Source organism: Rattus norvegicus, chromosome 8, assembly GCF_036323735.1.
Source record: "Rattus norvegicus strain BN/NHsdMcwi chromosome 8, GRCr8, whole genome shotgun sequence".
NCBI lineage: Eukaryota > Metazoa > Chordata > Mammalia > Rodentia > Muridae > Rattus > Rattus norvegicus.
In genome coordinates, this window is record NC_086026.1 from 118,742,169 (window position 1) to 118,761,759 (window position 19,591).

A 19,591-nucleotide genomic window follows, 5' to 3' on the forward strand; every position below is an offset into this window, starting at 1 on the left:
TCCTGTTTCAGCCTGGGCTATAGAAGAAATTCTATTTCAAAAATTAATTTAATTTAATCAGAGCCTGGAACAGGAATGGTGGCACATGCCTTTAATTTCAGCACTCAAGAGACAGGGGCAGATGGATCTCTGAGTTCAAAGCTAGGGCTATACAGAGAAACCCTGTCTCAAAAAAGAAAAAAGAAAGAAAGAAATTCAAAATCAGAGCCTGAAGGACTGTGAAGGAAAAGAGGGATCCACGGTACTGTACTACACAGAGGAAGAACCAAAGCCAAGTCCAGATGGCCTTCCCTAGTCTCTATGTCTCCTAAAAGTGCACACAGCACTAGGCTCAGCAGCTCAGACTAGGTGTGTGACCGGCCTAGCACACTCTATGGGAACTACACTACCCAGCATGCAACTGGAAAGGAGCGAGATAGGGGGGGCCTTTTGGTCCGGACTAGCGCCCTCACAGGGAGTTTCATTGACTTCTCTGCTCCTTTCTCATTTCTGCCACCTCCCAACTCTTCAGGCCTCGCCCCCATGGAGAGAGGGAGTGACCACGAGGAGGCCCGCGAGATGCTTCCTCCTTTCCTTCTCATTGGTCCAGCTCAGCTGTCATTCGGGAGCGAGGAGAAGTATGCTTCCTGATTGGTGAGTTCCGTTTGGCGCCAACTAGGGAAGGGGCGGGGCGGCGGCTATCCTGAGTGTGCAGCAATTAACGCTAAGGCCACTTTGGTGGTGAGGGAAGTGGAGGTTCCTTTCCTCTGTGCCGGGTACCGAACGAAGAGGAAGGAAAAAGTGAGGAGAGTTAGTCCGGTCGGTGGCCTCAAGACTCTGGCTCCGCGGAGTTTGTTTGGATTTAATCTTGAGGTTGCAGGCGCCCGCCCGCCTACGGGCCTCGCGGGACACAGAGAGAGAAGCACCGGTGCTTGTGCCTGGCGCCTGCCGAGTCCCCGACGCTCGCCCGTCCGCGCCGCTGCCCGTGGCGGCCGCGTCTCTGAACCGCGGGGTCGTGTTTGTGTTTGACCCGCGGGCGCTGGCGGCGTGGCACGCGGCTGAAGCCGGTGCCAGCGGGGCGGGGCCCGGCGCAGCGGAGGCGGAGGAAGACGGAGCGGGAGTCCGGGCAGGCCCGGCGGCGCCATGGAACTGGGCCCGGAGCCCCCCCACCGCCGCCGCCTGCTCTTCACTTGCAGCCCCACTCCTGCGCCGCAGCCCACGGGGAAGGTGCTGTTTGGCGCGTCAGCTGCTGGCGGACTGTCCCCTGTCACCAACCTGACGGTCACCATGGACCAGCTGGAAGGGCTGGGCAGGTGAGAGACTGGCGAGCGATGCCCCAGGCCGCTGGCCTCTGGTCGGCCCTCGGGATGACCTAGCAGGAAGCAGAGTCTGTCCCCCTGGTTCTGGTGCCCGGATCCGGGATGGCCTGGCCAGGGCCCGCCATGTGCACCCTCCCCCCGGGCGGAATGTTGGGCGGGAGAGGCCGTTCGGATAGTCCAGGGCTATCCTCAGCCCGAGCCAGACCGGAGGTCAGGGAAGCCTGCTGGGCATCCTGTCTTGTTCACCCCTTTCAGATTTCAATCTACTCTGTCTCTATTCCAGAAAAGTCTTTGGAATCTACCCTTACGGGGGGAAAATGGCCTTCACTACCACTCTTTGCTGAACCACCCGCGTCGGATCTTAGTTTCCTGTAAGCTTTGTTCCTTCTCAACAAAGGGACATGGCATTTTCTTTTCTTGCATTTGTGCAAAATCTATGCAGCCGCTTGGCCCGCACGTTTCTTATATCTACCCATCTACCTTTTTACAGCTATCACTTTTTAAACTAACTTTTCTACATTGGAAATCTTGGTGGACTTAGTAGCTCTACACCACTACCACTAACAAAAATGCTTTTAGAGAAGTTGCTTTTCCTTCGGTGTTGGGCATCTGGCCTCCTAAACGTGCCTTTCGACTTTTCCAAACCCTGAAAAGCTGGGACTCCTGGCCTAGTCACCTTTGCCCTTATTCCTAGCATGGTACCTCAGACTGAGGCTCTCATTTAAGGAAACAACCCAGCCTTTGCCACAGGCATGTCTTACAATGTGGTCCAAGGCCAAGCCACTCACTCCTTTCTTTGTTTAAATGCCAACTGGGGTATTCTGGGTGGCCAAGTGTGAGTGTGGGGTGTCCTTGGCTTGGTCTCTCAAGATGGTTTGTGGCAGCCTGGCTACTTCATAACCCATCTCCTGTATGTGTCCTTTTAGTCAAATACTAAAAATAGCTCATGTGGAGGTATTTCTCTTGGTTTCAGTGACTATGAGAAACCAATGGACGTGAGAAATAGCAGCAGTCTACAGAGAATGGGCTCCTCTGAATCGACTGATTCAGGTATTGTCATTACTTATGTGTATGTATGTGCTCATGTGTGTAGGTAGGTGTTTAGATCGAAAGGCATCAGAGCTCTGAGGCTGGAGTTACAGGACATTGTGAGCTGCCTGATATGGTTGCTGGGAACTGAATTTGTCCCCTCTATAGGAGCACCAAGTGCTATTAACCACTGAGCCCCTTATTTTTAAAAGTTTAATTAAATCTATTTATTTTGAGACAGGGCCTCACCATGTAGATCACATTGGCCTCTTGCCTCTTGAGTGCTGTGGTTAAAGGCATGGGCCACCATCCCCCTGACCAATCCAGGCATTTGTTCAGCCTTCACCATTCATTCATCTGGAGTCAGCCATTCTGGAAGTGTCTTGCCTAGGAATTTAATTGGTAACAGTATACATAGAAATTATGATGTGGAGTGACAAACACCCTTCCTTCAGAGGGAAGGAGGGAGCTCCTGAGACAGTTTATGGAGAGAAAAGAGTGCGGAGTCTTCCATGTCTTTAAGTGTGTGCTTTTCTATGTGTGGATGTTGGCTTGCATGCTTCTCCTGTGTGCACACGGTGTGTACTTTCCTTGAAGGCCAGGAGAGGGTGTCATTTGCTGGAGCCGAGTTAACGGGCATTAGCCTGTGTGGTTGCTGGGAATTGAACTCAGGTCCTCTATGAGAGAGCAGTTGTGCTCTTCTGAACCATCTTTCCAAGACTGTTTTTTTTTAAGATACAATTTCACAGTATACACCAGATGGGCCTCTTGGAACTGAACTTAGCTGGTTGTATTTTTCATACCCCTAAGTGAAGTATATTTGGGGGGGGGGAGCTCCACAAAAAGATTTAGGGGTCAATACTATCTGAAAAGTCAATCTTGATACTAGCTGGCCTCTTCAATCTTGTTTCTCTGATGGTATTTGCAAACAGAAGAGGGTCCATGGACATACTAAGAAAATGTTGCTTAACACCAGAATGTATATTATTTTCTAAGAATTTTGTTTTTATTTCTCAAAGGTTTCTGTCTAGATTCTCCTGGGCCCTTGGACAGTAAAGAAAAGTATGTATTCACTACTTTAAATTTTTCTACTTAGTAGGAAAGTTTTCCTTACGTCAGCCTAGTGGCACAGGCCTGTAGTCTCAGCTACTCAGGAAGTCAAGGCAAAAGGATCAAAAACTCAAGGCCTGTCTTGGCAATTTAGTAAAACCCTGTCTCAAAATAAAAAGTGCAAACTTGGCAATAGAGCGCTTGTGTGGTGTGTGAGGCCCTAGACAGGGTGAATCCCTAGAACCTCAAAAGAAAAGACAAGAGAAACTTGAGGGTTGGTTTTTGATTGGAATCTTATTACAAAGCCCTGGCTTGCATGGAACTAGAAGTCTGCCCGCCTCCTGGTGCTGGGTTAACGGTATGTGTTATCACTCATGGTCAAAACTTGACTTTTGAATGAAGTTCTTCACAGTGGACTAGAGCTCTGCAGTTAGCTGTTTGTAGTGAATTGTTGGGTGCTGGAAACACTGCTGGCAATGAATGTTGCTTCAGGTCAGCAGTTGGCAGGATTTCCCCTCCTGTGGTTTAGCTGTCATTTCCCCAGCTCTACTTTTTGACACTTAAATGAATGGATGTGTGTATTTTAGGAGACATCACGGGGTTTTTTGGTTTTGTTTTATTTTTGTTTTATTTTCAATGGAGGGTGCTCCTGAGACCAGGAAACACTATTCTTGCCTATGCTACAATGAGAACCTGACATGCCTCTCCTCCCCCTACTATAGGTTGAGCAGTATGAATCTGCTCATATAAAATATCTCTTGGGGTTGGGGATTTAGCTCAGTGGTAGAGCGCTTGCCTAGGAAGCGCAAGGCCCTGGGTTCGGTCCCCAGCTCCGAAAAAAAGAACCAAAAAAAATAAATAAATAAAATATCTCTTTATTCTTATATTTATTTACCTTTTGATCTCATTACAGCCTTGAAATTTCCCTGAGGAGAATAAATTGCCTACCTGTAAGTTCCTTTGTTGTTTTGAGCTAATACTAATACCTGTAAACTGCTCCATCAAACACCAGCTTCCCTACGTTTAGGAAATGGACCTTGCTTTTCTACATTCCTGTAAACACACAGGCAGTAAGGCATTACCTAGAGGAACTGTGACTGCCTCTTGTGGACTTCGTACTCAATCTTAGTTTTATCAAACCAGGAAATGTTCTTTTCATGCAAATGTTACTAGGGGGTTGGTATGGCCCGTATTATTACCTGCCAAGAGGGCTACAGGCCTTGTATGATTAGGTGTAAGGCGATTCCGGATTCTGTAGAGCAGTTGGAGCCCTAGGCACAGTTACTGGTTACCTGCTACAGTATGTGGTGATAAGCTAGTTCTTCCAAACCCCGCTTCATTTCTTTAAGAATTAAGATTTTAGCTGGGTATAATAGGTCAAACCTGTAATCTTAGCTTTTGGGAGGCTGAGGCAGAAAGGTCATCTTGAGTTCAAGGCCAGCCTGGGCTTCAAAGTGAAACCTTATCTCAAAAAAAGGAAAAGGAAAACTAGGTCTCCCATTGTGCTTTTCTCTGTGAACTCAATTTCTCTGTTTTACTTTGGCAGCAGAAGCTCTTGGGGTGTAGCCCAGCGCTAAAGAGGAGCCATTCTGATTCTCTAGACCACGACATCTTTCAACTCATTGACCAGGATGAAAATAAAGAAAATGTAAGTGTGGCATCAACATGGCTGGAACCATAACCCAGGCTGGAAGTGAAAGCTAAGTGTCAGCAGTTTACAGGTGACATGGCTGGGCTACTGTCTCCATGACTAAGTCACAGACAGACCACACCTGGCCTTTCAGTAGAGAAATCTGAATTTGTATCTTCTACCTCGTTTTGTGGTGCTGGAATTTTGTTAGGCTCCTTTGTGGGTTTCTTGTTATTTTGGTTGTTGGATTTTTTTTGTAAGGTAGCAATATTTATTCTGGCTGTTTTAGAAATTAAATAAGATTATATATGTAGAAAATTTAGGACAGTACCTGATATAAATGTTGTTGGATTTTAGTAAGTAGCTTTTGTGAGGAGTAATTACATCCATGAGTTGTTTTATCTAGAAGAGTCTACTGAAGATTTTCCTTTCTTGGCTACAATCCTAGGGCAACTCTAAGCTCATGAAAATCTTATTACTTGTGTTTGGAAGATGTATGTCATTGGACCCATCTGCCACATTTATAAACACTGCAGTGATAAGCTAAAATCCAAAGCCATTCAGTTCTGTGGGATCAGAGGATAGGACATGGTTTATCCAGAAGTCCATGTGTGCCCTGCTTGGCTTTCTCTTAAATCCTACAGAGCGTCTTGTCTAAAATAGTTAGGCAGACTGATTGGCTCCGCTCTCGTTCACTCTTTCCATATATTTATTGTTTCCCATTTCCTGCTAAAATACCAGTTGATAGCCCTTACAATCTCTAAGTTAATACAAACCAATGTCCTGTGTGAAAGCAGATTTTGTTTGGCAACTTTGGGAGATGTCATGAGGCATTCTGTGCAAATGGATTCCCTCCCTGTGTGCTTGGAGCAGTTTGTCAGCCTCTCCAGTATGACGGAACCAAAACTCTATGTCTGGCTCTTGACTTCTCCCAAGGGTGCCTTCCCGGAAGCTTTGCTCTAAAGGAATAATAGCATAGATAAAATAACTTTCTGGGGTTTACCTACCTGGCTTCAAGACCTTAGGCACGCCATTAACCTGTAGATGTAGTTTTCTTACTTGTAAAATGGGAACAATCAGATTGTATTTGATGATTAAATTAGCTTATGCTCAGAGAGTACTTAATAATACAATCTCTTATTGGCAGTTAACTGTTTTTAGTACTTAACAACAAGTGTGCTTGTATAACTTTTAAAGATAGTCATGCATTCTTCTGCATATGGCTGTTTTGGTTTGGTGTATGTCTGTGTACCGTATGCCTGGTGCCTAAAGAGGGTGTCAGATCTCCTGAAACAAATTACTGATGGTTGTAAGCCAGCCTGTGGGTACTAAGAACCAAATCTGGGTCTTTTAGAAGAACTGCTGTCTAGATGGTGGTGGCAGCACACATCTTTACTCCTAGCACCTGGGAGACAGGCAGGTAGACAAGGACCGCATGGTGTACAGACTGAGGTCCAGGACAGGACAGTCATGACTATGGGGAGAAACCCTGTCTCAGAATACTCACCACCACTACCATCACAGTCACCACAGAGGAACTCTGCTCTTTACTGCTAAGGTGTCTCTAGCCTCAACAAGTTTTCATTAGGTTTATTTAGTGAAAGAGAAAGCCTGCAGGTGGGAGTGTGCCACAGTGTGTATGTGGAAGCCAAGTCAGCTTTCCGATGTGTTCTTTCCACTGTGTGGGCTTGGGGATGGAATTCAGCCTTCTCAGCAAGTATATTTACCTGCCAAGCCACCTCACCAGCCCTAGAGTTCATTTTATGGACAGTAGATATTTCAAATTTATTGTTTTGCAGGAAGCATTTGAATTTAAAAAGCCAATAAGACCTGCATCTCGTGGCTGCCTGAATGCTCACGTTCACGAGGAAAGTAAGGACCCCTTTACACACAGGCAGAATTCAGCCCCAGCTCGGATGGTACGTGTTTTGGCTTTTCCACTGGGAGTTCATCATGGGAAGAGAATTTACAACATGTGTGTGTTGTATGAGCATGAAACTTATTCATGCTGAGTCTATGGTATATGCCTACAACCCAAGCATTTGGAAGATAGAGGGAGGAGGACCAGGAGTTCAGGTTATGCTCAGCTCTGCCATGATTTAAGGCCATCCTGGGCTACATGAAATCCTGTTCCAAAAACAAAAAAACAAGTTTACTGTTATTACTTGGTGGCTCATGTCTGTAAAACGTTTGGGAGGCCTGTGAATTAGCTGGGGTTATTTGGCAGGTTAGAAAGTTGCATTAGAGAAGTTGATGATGCATTTGTCAAAGGACATGTAAAAGCAGGCTGGAATTTAACTATAGGTTGCTCAGTACATGATAACAGTTTGAAATATATATATATGAAACAATATTTTTGGTAGATATTTGGGGATCAGAATGCTAAGATTTTCTGTAACTGCTTGATCATTAAAGCACCTCTAACTATAGGTGCCGAGGGTGCAGACTTTAAAAGCCTGTGGCTTATCTTACTGGTTTGGCTTTTGTTTGGATTGGGTGTTCTGTTACTTGCTTTTTTGAGACAGGATCTCTTAGATATCTCTAAGCTAGCCTCAGATTTGCTATGTAGTCAAAGCTAGTCTTGAACTCCTAACGCTCCTGCCTCTAGAATCACAGGTGTTTGCCACTTCACCACATTGGTTTCCAAGGTAGGGTGTGAGTTGATGAGGCGTATGACAAAAGCAAAGGATTGTTTGGCTGTGTTGACACATGTACTCCCAGCTACGACTGCAGCTGAGATAGGATGGACACCAGGGGCACTTAGTCTCAGGGAAGAAAGAGGCTGACTACCAGAAGTGTGTGCTGTGGCTTAAATGGGATTACAGTTGTAAAGATTTTGTTGTAATGTCCAGGACATCACAATCCCTCATTTTAAAACTGGACAGCTTTCATTTTAGTTTAAATCACGTTTATTTTTAATTTGGTGGAGCAGGGCAGTATGTGCAGCTGTGGGCTGTCTGAGACAGATACTGGAAATTAAATTAAAAACTTCTCCAAGAACAGTACTTGCTCTTACCCACGGAGCTATCTTTCCGAGCCCAACTTCCATTGTAATCCTAATGAGGAGCTAGGTTAGAAGTCAAGCTTGGTAGTGTGCACCTGTGATCTCAACATTTGGGAAGTGGGAGAAACGTTTACAGGTTTTAGCTCACCCCTGACTGCCCTGTGTCCTGAACTAATAGAGGAGTAGGGTCGAGTTTAGAATGAAATTCCCTTGTTCCCATTGTCTGCATTACATAGGCATTCCTGAACTCCCTCTGTCTGCTATTTTGTGATCTCCATGACGCTTGTATTTTCAACAGGTTTAGATGCTCACGGCCTTCATGTGGTACAGCACATGGCTTTAGTTTTCCCTGTAAGACGAGCTCAGGAGCCAGGGAGTCCAGTGCCCTCCTCTGACCACTCAGGCTGCCAGGTTCACACACAGTGCACTGCCCACTCTCCTTTTTCCTTTAAGCAGTCCACCTAAGCATTCAAAGTGGTCTGGACTTCTTGCTATTTTGTCTTTCAGCTGTCTTCAAATGAAAGTGACATTAGTGAATCAGGAAATTTCAGTCCTCTTTTTACACCCCAGTCACCTGTGAAAGCCACTTTGTCTGATGAGGATGATGGCTTCATAGACCTTCTGGATGGAGAGAATCTGAAGGTACCATCTGTGGGTGGGTGTGCCTATTCATTCTAACCACCCTGCAGGAGCCTGGCTGACTGAATGATTGTTCATTTTTGTGAGAGTTCATTGACTCTTCTGCTTGACTAAAGCAGGGTGGGTGGGTCAGATAATACTGGTAAGATCTTCCCTCTTACCCTGAGGGACACTAACCAGTCTTAGGAATAGGGAAGGAGGAGTGTATTGAGATACTTCTGGAACTAAGATACAGCTTAGTGGTAAAGCCTGTGCTTCAGCTGTACAAGGCCTTAGGCTCAATCAATCCCTCGTACCAAAAAAAAAGCCTGCCCTGGTGTTACATGCCAGTAATCTCAACATTCAGGATGCTGAACAGAAGAAGGATCAACATATAAGCCCCAAGTTCAAGGCCAGCCAGCCAGTGCTTCACAGCCTCCAACAACAAAACAAACTTACCTAGACTTACCTGGCATTTCTTAGGAGAGTTAGTCTGCTGGATCTTTTTCTTCTTCCCATCCCCTCTCCTCTGCTGGATCTATTTAAAAGCAGTTTTCTCTTCGTCTAGAATGATGAGGAGACCCCGTCGTGCATGTCAAGCCTCTGGACCGCTCCCCTTGTCATGAGAAGACCTACAAACCTTGTAAGTTACTTGGCATGTGGAGTTCTGAGGAGCTGAGTCCTTAATTGACTATGTTGACTGAGACAACATAGAGCTTAGGCCCGGGTTTTAGGCTTACTGCTGTTCAAGTGACTAGATTTTAATCCAAGGTGGTCTGTCTCTTTCACCCTAAGGCCGATCGATGTGGACTGTTTGACTCCCCTTCCCCGTGCAGCTCCACCAGCAGCTGCAGCACTCGGGCAGTGAAGAGAGCAGACCGATCTCATGAGGAGTCTCCTCGAGGTACAAAGCGGAGGAAGAGCAGTGAGGCCAGTCCAGTGAAGGCAGATGTTCCGGAGCCAACGCAGGTTAGTTAGGTTCTCCCATGATCTAGAGTGATCACAGTCTTTGAGCGCTAAACATTTCCACTTGTTCGTCCTGTCCTTGCCAGGTCTTACTACCATTTTGTTTTGTTTTGTTATTTTCTGAACAGGGTTTCTCAGTATAACTCTGGCTGCCCTGGCACTCACTCTGTAGCCCAGGCTGTCCTTGAAATCCGACTGGGATTAAAGGAGTGCACCACCACTGCCTAGCAAGGCACACTACTTCAATTTGCTTCTGTTCTGTTTGTTTTTATTTAGGGGATTGTGTCATTTGTAATTAGGTTTTTATTTTGCTTTGGCTTTTGAGGCAGTGTCTTGTTTCAGGATGGCCCGGAACTTGTAATCCTCCTGTCTCTGCCCTGGTGCTTGGATTACAGGTGCGCACCACCGTACTACATTCTTTGGGTGCCTGTTCAATCTTTTTGTCTGTCTTATTAAAGAACTCAGGCATTGTCATATATCTGGAGGTTCCCACTGATCTATAGAGTCCAATACTGTTTTTGTCCCCTAGATGATCTCATAGGAGTAGCAGTGCTATGTCATAGGCCAGGCGCTGGGTTTAGTCTTGCAGTTACTGCCAAATAGTTTTCAGAGTCACCACCTCAACAGCAGTGTATGAGGTGCATTCCTTCTGTTTCCAAGTAATATTTGGTAAAGTCCTGATCATTTTAGGTGTTTGTATTAGTTTCTTTGCAATTGCTGTGATAAAACACCATAACTAAGGCAAGTTACAGAAAGGGGTTTGTTTTGGGCTTACGGTTACCATCACTGAGGGGAAGCATGACAGCAAGGCATGGGAGCAGAAAAAGAGTGAATGGGGGTGACATTAGGATTTTTGAAACCTTAGCCCCAAGACTGGACTCAAACTTAAAACACAAAAAAGGGAAAAAGAAACCCAGCGGCAACCTCCTCTAGCCACACCACTTCTCCTAAGTCACCCAAGCGATGACATCAATTGGGACCAGATATTAATGCTCCAACTATGGGTACATCCAATTAAACCACCATAGAATTCTTGTGGTCATTGGTACCTGGATTTGGGGGAGTTCACTCTTCTGTTGCTGTGAGTGTGATTGTTTTGTCTGCATGTATGTCTGGGTACAGTGTGCATGCCTGGTGTCCGTCCACAGAGGTCAGAAGGCATTGGATCCCCTAGAACTGCAACTACCAATAGTGTAACACCACGTGGTGCTGGAAACCACAAAGTGTCCTTCACTGTTGAGCCATCTCTCCAGCCCCTGTTATGTGGGGGGTGGGGGGGGTGGTTGTTTAGGGTGCAGGGTTTGTGTTGTTGTGGAAGACGCGTTTATTTGGTGCTGAGGATTGAACCTAGGGCTTTGTGCTTATTACTCAAATTTGTGGTCCACCTCTATTCTATCTTACTTTCCTATGCCATTTATTTAGTCAGGTTGGGGTGTAAATACCACAGTGTGTGTGGAGGTCAGAGTACAACTTGGAGACAGTTGTCTTTGCAGAGTTCTTGCTTGTCATGAACTTTTCTTCTGCCTCTACCTCTCTTGTGCTAGAATCACAAACAATGCCCAGGTTTTTGTTTTTGTTTGAAATTTTGTTTTATTTGTGTGTATGTGTACATGTTTGTGCCATGGTACACAAGAACCTGTCTATAAAATAGAATGGCTCCAGCTTCTTTATTGCTAAACAAAGGACAGGTCTGTCTGCCTCTGCCTCGAGTGCTGGGATTTAAAGCTGTGTATCACCACCACCTGGCACTTCTTTTTAAAATTTCCTATTTAAGGGGAAAAAACCACGGCAAGAGTGCTGTCTGGGTTTCTACTCTAACCTGACTGGCTGGGCTTGGGGAAAATCCTAATGTGCCCACCCGTCTCTTAAATACTATTGTGGTATAAGTCCTGTGCGTGCTTTGGAATACGTGATGGTCAGAGGACAACTTTCCAGCCTTGGTTTTCTCCACTATGGGTTCCCAGGATTATCAGGCATATATAGTGCTTTTACCCTCTCACCCATCTCACCGGCCTCACCATGTCTTTGAAAGGTTTATTGCTGTCCTTGGAAGAGAGAAAGAAATGGTTCAAAGTCCTAATCTTACTCCTCTTGCTTCTAGATTACAGTTCTTGGCATGTTTACACAGTGGTTCCTTGTGTAGCTGTTGAGCAGAAGCACAGAAGGCCATTTAGTTAGAAGCAATCCAAATGATCTTTACAACTTGAATTTTGTTTTCTTACAAAAAAACTTCCTTATCAGAAGTTCAGGAGCTCTACCTCGATAAGTAATTATGTGCTGTTTTGTGAGACATGACAACAGTCTTCTAGTATAGTGATAGGCTCAGGGTTTGTTTGTTTGTTTGTTTGTTTTTTTTTTAATTTTTATTTTTAGGGCAGATTAGCCCTGGCTAGGCTCAACATTGTGCCAATCTCTTGATATCAGCTCAACAGTTTTCATTGTGAACAATAAAAAGGGGAAAGTGGGGGCTGGGGATTTAGCTCAGTGGTAGAGCGCTTACCTAGGAAGCGCAAGGCCCTGGGTTCGGTCCCCAGCTCCGAAAAAAAGAACCAAAAAAAAAAAAAAGGGGGAAAGTGCTGGTATATTGGCATGCTGGTGGTAATCCCTATGGATTCTGAGTTCCAGGCCAGCCAGAGATACATGGTGAAGCCCTGTTTTCAGAGAGAGATGGGGAGGGGGTTCAGAGAAAGTCAACTAGTTAATAAATAGTACAGAGCTATCGCTTTCCTTGTGATTCAGTCACAGCACCAAGTCTGTTACTCACTACGGGCATTGCTATTTCAGTCTCCTCCTCTTGGCATGGTAAGGGTAAATGGCTTTACTCAAAACCCTGGTCTCATTCTCTACCTTGGATTTGTTACAGCTTCCACACCAGTCTCTCTCCCTGACATCTTTCCCCAAAGGAACCATTGAGAACATTTTGGACAGTGACCCAAGAGACCTTATAGGGGATTTCTCCAAGGTAACTGCAAGCAGAGCTCCTCCAGTTGGGTGGTGCTGACAAGGGGTGCTGGACCCCCACTTAGCCCTTCTCCTTCCTCACAGTGGCCCCTGGGGTGCCTCCAAGGTTTAAGAGGAAAAAATAAGGAACAAGTTGAACTTGTTGGGATGAGGTACATGTTGGTCATCAGATGCTGGCTCAATGGTTTCTTACATGGTTGGCCACCTTTACTCTGACCCATATTGCAGACTTTCTGGGCACTGGGCTTCTGCCTATAAATACAATATGCATGAGTAGCTGCACTCTGAGTGCTTGTGTGGATACCGTGTCTTAGAAGGTCCAGATTTGACCCTAAATTGTTGCAGATATTCAGAGGCATGGCCAGAGAGGGATTAGGCTTTAAAGGAAGTCATGGTGACCTAACATGAAGTAAGAGCAGCAGGCTGTAAGAAGTAGTGGGATCTTTGAACCTGTTGCTGCCTGGCTGGTTTCCTGTATGGTTACCCACCTTTAACCTTAGCGCTTGTAAGGCAGAGGCAGACAGACTGAAACCAGCCCGGTCTGTATAATAACTTCAAGGACAGTGGGGCTATATATAGAGACCCTGTCTTTTGGGGGAGACAGAGGAGGGGGGTTGGGAACATGGAGTTTAAGGGGGAGAAACAAGCAAAGCCCTGTGTAAGCTTCGACTTGAGTCAGAGCTATTGGTCAGTGGCAGGTAAGCTATAATTCATCCAGTTCTTCTCTAAGTAGCACTGAGGCTTTCGTCTTTGTTAAGCCTGGGCCAAGATGGTCCTTCCATTCTCACTACCTGTACCATACTGGGCAATCAGGTACTCATCAGATGAGCAAGTTGGTTTACTTTCCAAGGCTTGCTCTCACCACCTCACCCAAACTGACCCAACTGTGCAGTTCTCCTGCCGCAGCCTCTCAGTGCTGGGGTTGTAGCACACAGCACCATGCCCATTCTCTCTGCTTTTATTTGTTACAGAGACTCATAAGTTGGCCTCAAAGCTATACTCAGGCTGGGGATGATCTTGAACTCCTATCCTCCTCCCAAAGGCTGTTGTTACAGATCTGAGTCACACTTGCTCTCCTCCATGTAGCCCTCGCTGTCCTGGAACTCATGTTGTAGCCCCTACCAGCTTTGAACTCCAAGATCCACCTGCCTCTGCCTCTTCCCACACCCCAGTGTTGGGACTAAACTTGTGTGCCACTGCAACTGAGCCTTCCTCACTGCATTTAAACGATTTTTTTTTCATACTCTAGCCATTGAGATGAGAGTTCCTGGTAAAAACAGAAGGAAAAAATGCCAGGTGGTGGTGCTGCTACTGCGCACCTTTAAGATCAGCACTGCAAAGGCAGGCAGGTCTGAGTCTGGGACAGCCTAGTTCACAGACTTGAGTTCAGGATGGCCAGGGCTACATCAAGAAACCCTGTCTTGAAAAACAGAGCAAAACAATAACAAAAGAGCCAGAGGACGAAGGAAATCACCTGTGATTTCTGTGTTCAAATCTAAAGTCAGGATTTCTAGTTCTAAGCCAGCCTGGTCTATGTGTGTAATAAGACTGCCTCAGACTATAAGCATAGTGACTTACTTTAATTGCAGAAGCTAAACTGACCTATGTAATGAAAACACGTCTCCTTAAACAATAATAATTAAATATCTAGATTTTGGGTGCATAGAAAGGTAGTTAGCATATACTATTTGCTTATGTTTGTTTCTGGTTTGTTTTTTGTGCTGCTTCCTACCAGCCAGGCAGCAGGATAAAGTTTGGATAAAGCAGGATAATATTTGGAAACTTTCACATTACCCTAAATGTCTTCTGTCTCCTTTTCTAAAGGGTTACCTCTTTCATACGGTCTCTGGGAAGCATCAGGATTTGAAATATATTTCTCCAGAAATTGTAAGTCGGGCTTGTGGAACCCATTGCACTTGGGGAGCTGGAAACTTGTTATCTGATAGCCAATAAATGACACCCTCCTCCCTTTCTTCTCTTCATAGATGGCATCTGTTTTGAATGGCAAGTTTGCCAATCTCATTAAAGAGTTTGTTATCATTGACTGCCGATACCCATATGAATATGAAGGAGGGCACATCAAGGTTTGAATTCTTGAGATGTTTTCTCTTGGGAGTCTTAGATGGTGGGATATGACATCTCTTACCTGACAGTGATAATTTAAAACAAGCCAATGAACATGAACTGAATGAATGTTCCCACCAGTTCCACTTCACTCCCTCATACTGTCCTGTTTCAGGACATTTCCAAGTGGCATCCCTGATGTCTAAGCTCCTCAGTGGGCCGCAGTGTCTGCTGTCTTCACAGGGTGCCGTGAACTTGCACATGGAAGAAGAGGTTGAGGAGTTCTTACTCAAGAAACCTATCGTGCCCGCTGACGGCAAGCGTGTCATTGTCGTGTTCCACTGTGAGTTCTCCTCTGAGAGAGGCCCTCGGATGTGAGTACCACAAAGAACCAGGCTTTGGGCGGAGGCTCCGTGACAGTGAAGTCACTGCAGTGCCTCAGTCTACACATTATGTGTATTTATAACATAGTTTCCCTCAGTAGTACTTCCTATCCACTGGCTTGTCTTTCAAACAGCCCTCCTCCTCCTCCTCCTCCTCCTCCTCCTCTTCTTCTTCCTCTTCCTCCTCTTCCTCCTCCTCCTCTTCTCCTCCTTCTCCATCTCCTTCTTCCTCTTCCTCTTCTCTTCCTTCTCCATCTCCTTCTTCTCCCTCCTCCTACCCCTCCCCCTCCTCAAAAAAAGGGTTTCACTGCATAACCCTGGGTATCCCTGGAACTCACTCTGAAGAACAGACTAGCCTCAAACTCACAGAGATCCACCTGCTTCTTTCTGCCTCTTGAGTGCTGGGATTTAGACACCCAGCCAAAAAGGGTTTTTTTATGATTACTATTTATATTTTGTGTAAGTGCCACACCATAGTGTGTGTGTGTCGAGTACAGAGGACAAATTAAATGTGCTCTACCATGTGCATTTCAGAGTTGTCGAGTAACTTTTACTCATCTTGCTATCCCAATCTTTTTTTTTCCCTTTTTTGGTGGGGAGGGGTTCAAGGTATGGGTTTCTCTGTTGGGCGCTAGATGTCTTGGAACTCACTCTGTAGGCCATGCTAGTCTCCAACTCAGATCCGCTGTCCTTTGCCTCTGGAGTGGGGGGTGAAGGCCTTCAACACCTTTGTAATATCAGCAGGGGTTCAGCCTCTTACCAAGTGGCTCACTATTGGTCCTTTATATTTTTACTTCCGCTCTCTAGTTCCCCACTGTACTGAGTTCTACTTACTAGTCTCATAACATCCTTTAAATCCAAGCAGTTCTTCCTTAAGCAAAAGACAGAAAAGTCTGAAGGTTCTACTCTCAATTGTTGATAATGGTGGCACATGCCTTATTCCAGCCCCGGGAAGCTAAAGCTAGAGGGTCAGGAGTGTAAGGCCAGCCTGAGCTTCATGAGACCTGTAACAAAAAAGCAAACTAACTTCCTGTCAGGTTAGGAGTGTGGTTCTCTAGTATCTGAGGACCTGGGTTCAAGAGCAGGTATGATGGCACATGGCTTTAATTCCAGCACTCAGATTCAAAGTCAGTCTGGACTACACAGGGATATAGTGAGATCCTGTCACCAAAAACAACGAACAAAAAAGCCAAAACCAAAAACAACGAAACACCCCAAATTTAGCACATGAAAGGTAACACCTGAGCAGGGCCTGAATATTCACACATGAATGGAGATATGGGGATCTGCATCCTCTCAGGTTTTTATTTGTTATTTTAGCAATAACAATATAATAACCAAAACTATCTTTGTGGAGGTCACATTTCAGAGTAGATAGGAGGCAGACAAGCATTAAAAAAAAAAAAAAAAAAAAAAAAAAAAAAAAAAAAAACGGGTTGGGGATTTGGCTCAGTGGTAGAGCGCTTGCCTAGGAGGCGCAAGACCCTGGGTTCGGTCCCCAGCTCCGAAAAAAAAAAAAAAAAAAACACCTTAGAATTATATAAAATGTTCAGAAGTCTTTCAGAATGAGGTGGAAGCTCCTGGGCAGAGGGCAAGGAGACTAGGGAAGGGTGAATGAGATGTGAGGCAGCACACATTGTAGGACACTAAACCACAGCTTGCACACCACACTGCTTGGGCGAAGTACAAAGAGACAGGACAGCACAGGGTTCTAGTAGCTCCTGGGGAAGTAGAAGGCCTAGGCACAAGAAGGAAGAATTATATTAGGTGAAAGGAATTGAATGGAGGGACCATAGGACAGAGTGGAGAGCAAGCTGGCTCAGAGCTACTGCTGCAGATGGGAGGCAGGCGGAAGGAGTACCTGGACACCACCTGTGTTTCCCACTCCCTAAACTGAAGGAGGTGACCCAACTGTGCCCTTTGTTCCTCTTCCCTAGGTGCCGATATGTACGGGAACGAGATAGGCTTGGCAATGAATACCCCAAACTCCATTACCCTGAGCTGTATGTCCTGAAGGGGGGATACAAGGAGTTCTTTTTGAAATGCCAGGTGAGATGTCTGTGAGCATGTCTCTACACGCCCAGCTGGACCAATGGGTCGTTTGTGGCTGCTGCCTGCTGGGGTCTGGTCTGGGGATACAATATGCATCTATTACACACCAGACTCCTGTGGAACTCACTGGCACTTGCAGCTGTAGGCAGAGGGTGTCAGTAGGCGTGTCTTGACTGTCCTCTCCTATTCCTGTAGTCTCACTGTGAACCCCCCAGCTACCGACCGATGCACCATGAAGACTTTAAAGAAGACCTAAAGAAGTTCCGCACCAAGAGCCGGACCTGGGCAGGGGAGAAGAGCAAAAGGGAGATGTACAGTCGCCTGAAGAAGCTTTGAGGCCAAATGGCAGTGACCTGAGCTTCCCTCCGCCCTGTCCCTTTGTCCCTTTGCTGTAGAGCAGTAAGCAAAGGGGCCAGCTATACGGCACCTGGACCCTGGAGAAAAACCTGGGCCTTCCATGCCTTGAACCTCCTACACTCCCAGGTTGGAGCCCAGGGCATCCTGCCGTCACACTCTTCTGTGAGAGTCCTTCCCTGTCAGGACTGTCTGCCAAAGCTGGACAAGCTCGGCACAGGCTGGCACAGGCTCGAGTCTAGTCTGGAACGCCACGTCAGGCTACTCCGACTAAGCATCCCCTGAAGAAGTGCCCAGGCCTCTCATGAGGGGAGAGAAGCCACTGAAGTGCTGCTGGCCAAATACCAAAGATAGGCTGGAAGGGAGAGGTCCTCATGGATGACTCTTTAATTTATTCAGCCTCATCAATTATTTTATTATTGTTTTAATTCCTTTTACTTTTACTTTACTGCTTCAAAGTCAAAATACTGCCATTCTAGGTAGAGTTTTATCATCCTAGGAACTACCTCTACTTTTAATTTAAAAAAAAAAAAATGGGGCAGGGATAAGAAAAAAGGCAAACCTGTTAAGTGTGGGCAGCGCAAGGAACTCAGTCACCCCTAGGAGGCGCTGTAGACTGGTATTGCTGCTATTCAAAGTCAAGGACTGAGATGCTGGTCAGAGCCTGCACCAACCAGATCCAGGCTTGGCTACAGGACATAAGCTAACCTTCCCAGACCTACTTCTGCCCTTTGTGATGTCCTTTGGGGAGAGTCTTGTCTGTACTCCTGGTCCCAGGTCCCCGTGACAGTGACTGGTGTGGGAGTTGCAGGAAGGCACATCAAGCCACCCCCAGGCCAGTACTGGAATGTTGAAGTGTACCCCAAGGTGGGAGTGGGGAGGCATGGAAAAGTGGAGTCCACAGAGTAAGGGAGGAGCATGCCCACTGAATGTCCTTTAGAAAAAAAAAAGTCATTTTATGAGTCAGAGTATCCAATCAGTGTTGGGTGGGCACCTAAGCGTGAGCAGGGGGCGGGAAGCCCGGGCTGTTACAGACGACTGTAGAATTTCTCAGGAGGGCGTAGTAAATTTTGAAGTCAAAAGTTCTGGGTTTATCATGTTTTAATTGAGGGACAGAGTGGTGAAACACATCAGTTACCCCCTAATCTAACCCCGTGGAAGTGAGGCTCTGGGGAATGCCTCCCATCTAAGGAGCTGGCCCGTTTTGATTCTGTCAGTGTCCTCGGGCACCAGCCTCCCTGCCATCTGTGCTCCATTGGGGTCTAGCCAGGTTTTTCTTAGGAAGAGTCTCCCCTCTTAACCTCTGCTTTCTATTCTGGGGGTGGGGAGGGAATCAATGATATTGAAGATGGCTAGTTGCTTTGTTAAGGGTTTGAGTTTGCATTTGGCTATAAAACAAATCTTGTTAAAAATATGTGGAGAGCAAGGGAATGAGCAGCCTCTTCCCTGGTGTGTTGAAGTATGTCCTAGTTGGCCCCTGGTCTGGTTTGTAGAGATTCTGTTAGTTGAATGCCTTCAAGGAGAATGAATGGCTTTCAGATTGTACCAGCTTAGCTAGCATTGTTAACCAGCTGCTGCAGGCTCTGCAAATAAAAGTGAACTTGAACCCATGATCTCTGCCTAGTTCCTACTGTATTCAAATGGGAGTTTGATTTGCCTTCGGGGTTCCAGGGTCATATAACTAAACTAAGCCAGCCATATTTCTTCCAGAGTTAAAAAAAGATTCTATCTGCCATTAGATATTGCTGAAACAAACCCCCAAAACAGGTATGAGATGATGGCCTTGCTTATCTTAGGGGGAGCAGTGTGCACTTTTATTCCTGTAGACTCTGAGCTCTAGGCCAGCCAGAGTCATGATGAGACCTATCAGAATTTCCTTTGACTGCTCCATGTGGTCTTATAGCCTAGTCCTTGGAGATAAAGGCCCAAGGATTTGAGTTCAAGGCCAGCCCCACATGATGGAGAAGCAACTCCACATATGGCATATGTGTTCACACCAAGTAAGTTAACTTTTTATATAAATTCCTTCAACTTTAGCACTTATGGGTGAAGGGAGGAGGGTACCCAGTTCAAGGCCAGCCTGATCATTTTAGTAAGACTTGGTGTAACTCTGGTAGAGTATTGTCTGGCTTCTTCAGTCACACATGCCAGTCCCTGAACAATGGCAGGCGTTGGGAAAAGG

The 19,591-nt window shown here is 46.0% G+C and overlaps 1 protein-coding gene across 4 annotated transcripts; it reads left to right on the forward strand.

Moving 5' to 3' along the window:
* Window positions 1–655: 655 nt before the first annotated feature.
* Cdc25a (cell division cycle 25A) lies at window positions 656–19,022 on the forward strand. Of its 4 annotated transcripts, XM_006243703.4 has the most exons (16): window positions 1,154–1,292; window positions 1,582–1,669; window positions 2,272–2,348; window positions 3,347–3,389; window positions 4,291–4,327; window positions 4,924–5,025; window positions 6,807–6,926; window positions 8,519–8,653; window positions 9,198–9,272; window positions 9,425–9,598; window positions 12,459–12,557; window positions 14,381–14,443; window positions 14,542–14,640; window positions 14,864–14,994; window positions 16,941–17,052; window positions 17,251–19,022. In XM_006243703.4, the coding sequence occupies exons 3-16, from the start codon at window positions 2,288–2,290 to the stop codon at window positions 17,389–17,391; spliced, it is 1,392 nt and encodes a 463-aa protein (XP_006243765.1). In that variant the 5' UTR covers window positions 1,154–1,292; window positions 1,582–1,669; window positions 2,272–2,287; the 3' UTR covers window positions 17,392–19,022. The 4 variants fall into 4 exon arrangements, with proteins under 4 accessions (XP_063120883.1, XP_006243764.1, NP_598255.2 ...); XM_006243702.5 differs by lacking the exon at window positions 1,582–1,669 and having other exon boundaries at window positions 661–1,292; window positions 4,927–5,025; NM_133571.2 differs by lacking the exon at window positions 1,582–1,669 and having other exon boundaries at window positions 880–1,292; window positions 17,251–18,989.
* The last annotated feature ends 569 nt before the right edge of the window (window positions 19,023–19,591 follow it).

Coding starts and splice junctions, on each gene's coding strand:
- Cdc25a (NM_133571.2), top strand. CDS start 1,123: ATGGAACTGGGCCCGGAGCCCCCCCACCGCCGCCGCCTGCTCTTCACT. Junction 12,558..14,380: donor TTATAGGGGATTTCTCCAAG/GTAACTGCAAGC, acceptor CCTTTTCTAAAG/GGTTACCTCTTTCATACGGT. Junction 17,053..17,250: donor AGTTCTTTTTGAAATGCCAG/GTGAGATGTCTG, acceptor CTATTCCTGTAG/TCTCACTGTGAACCCCCCAG.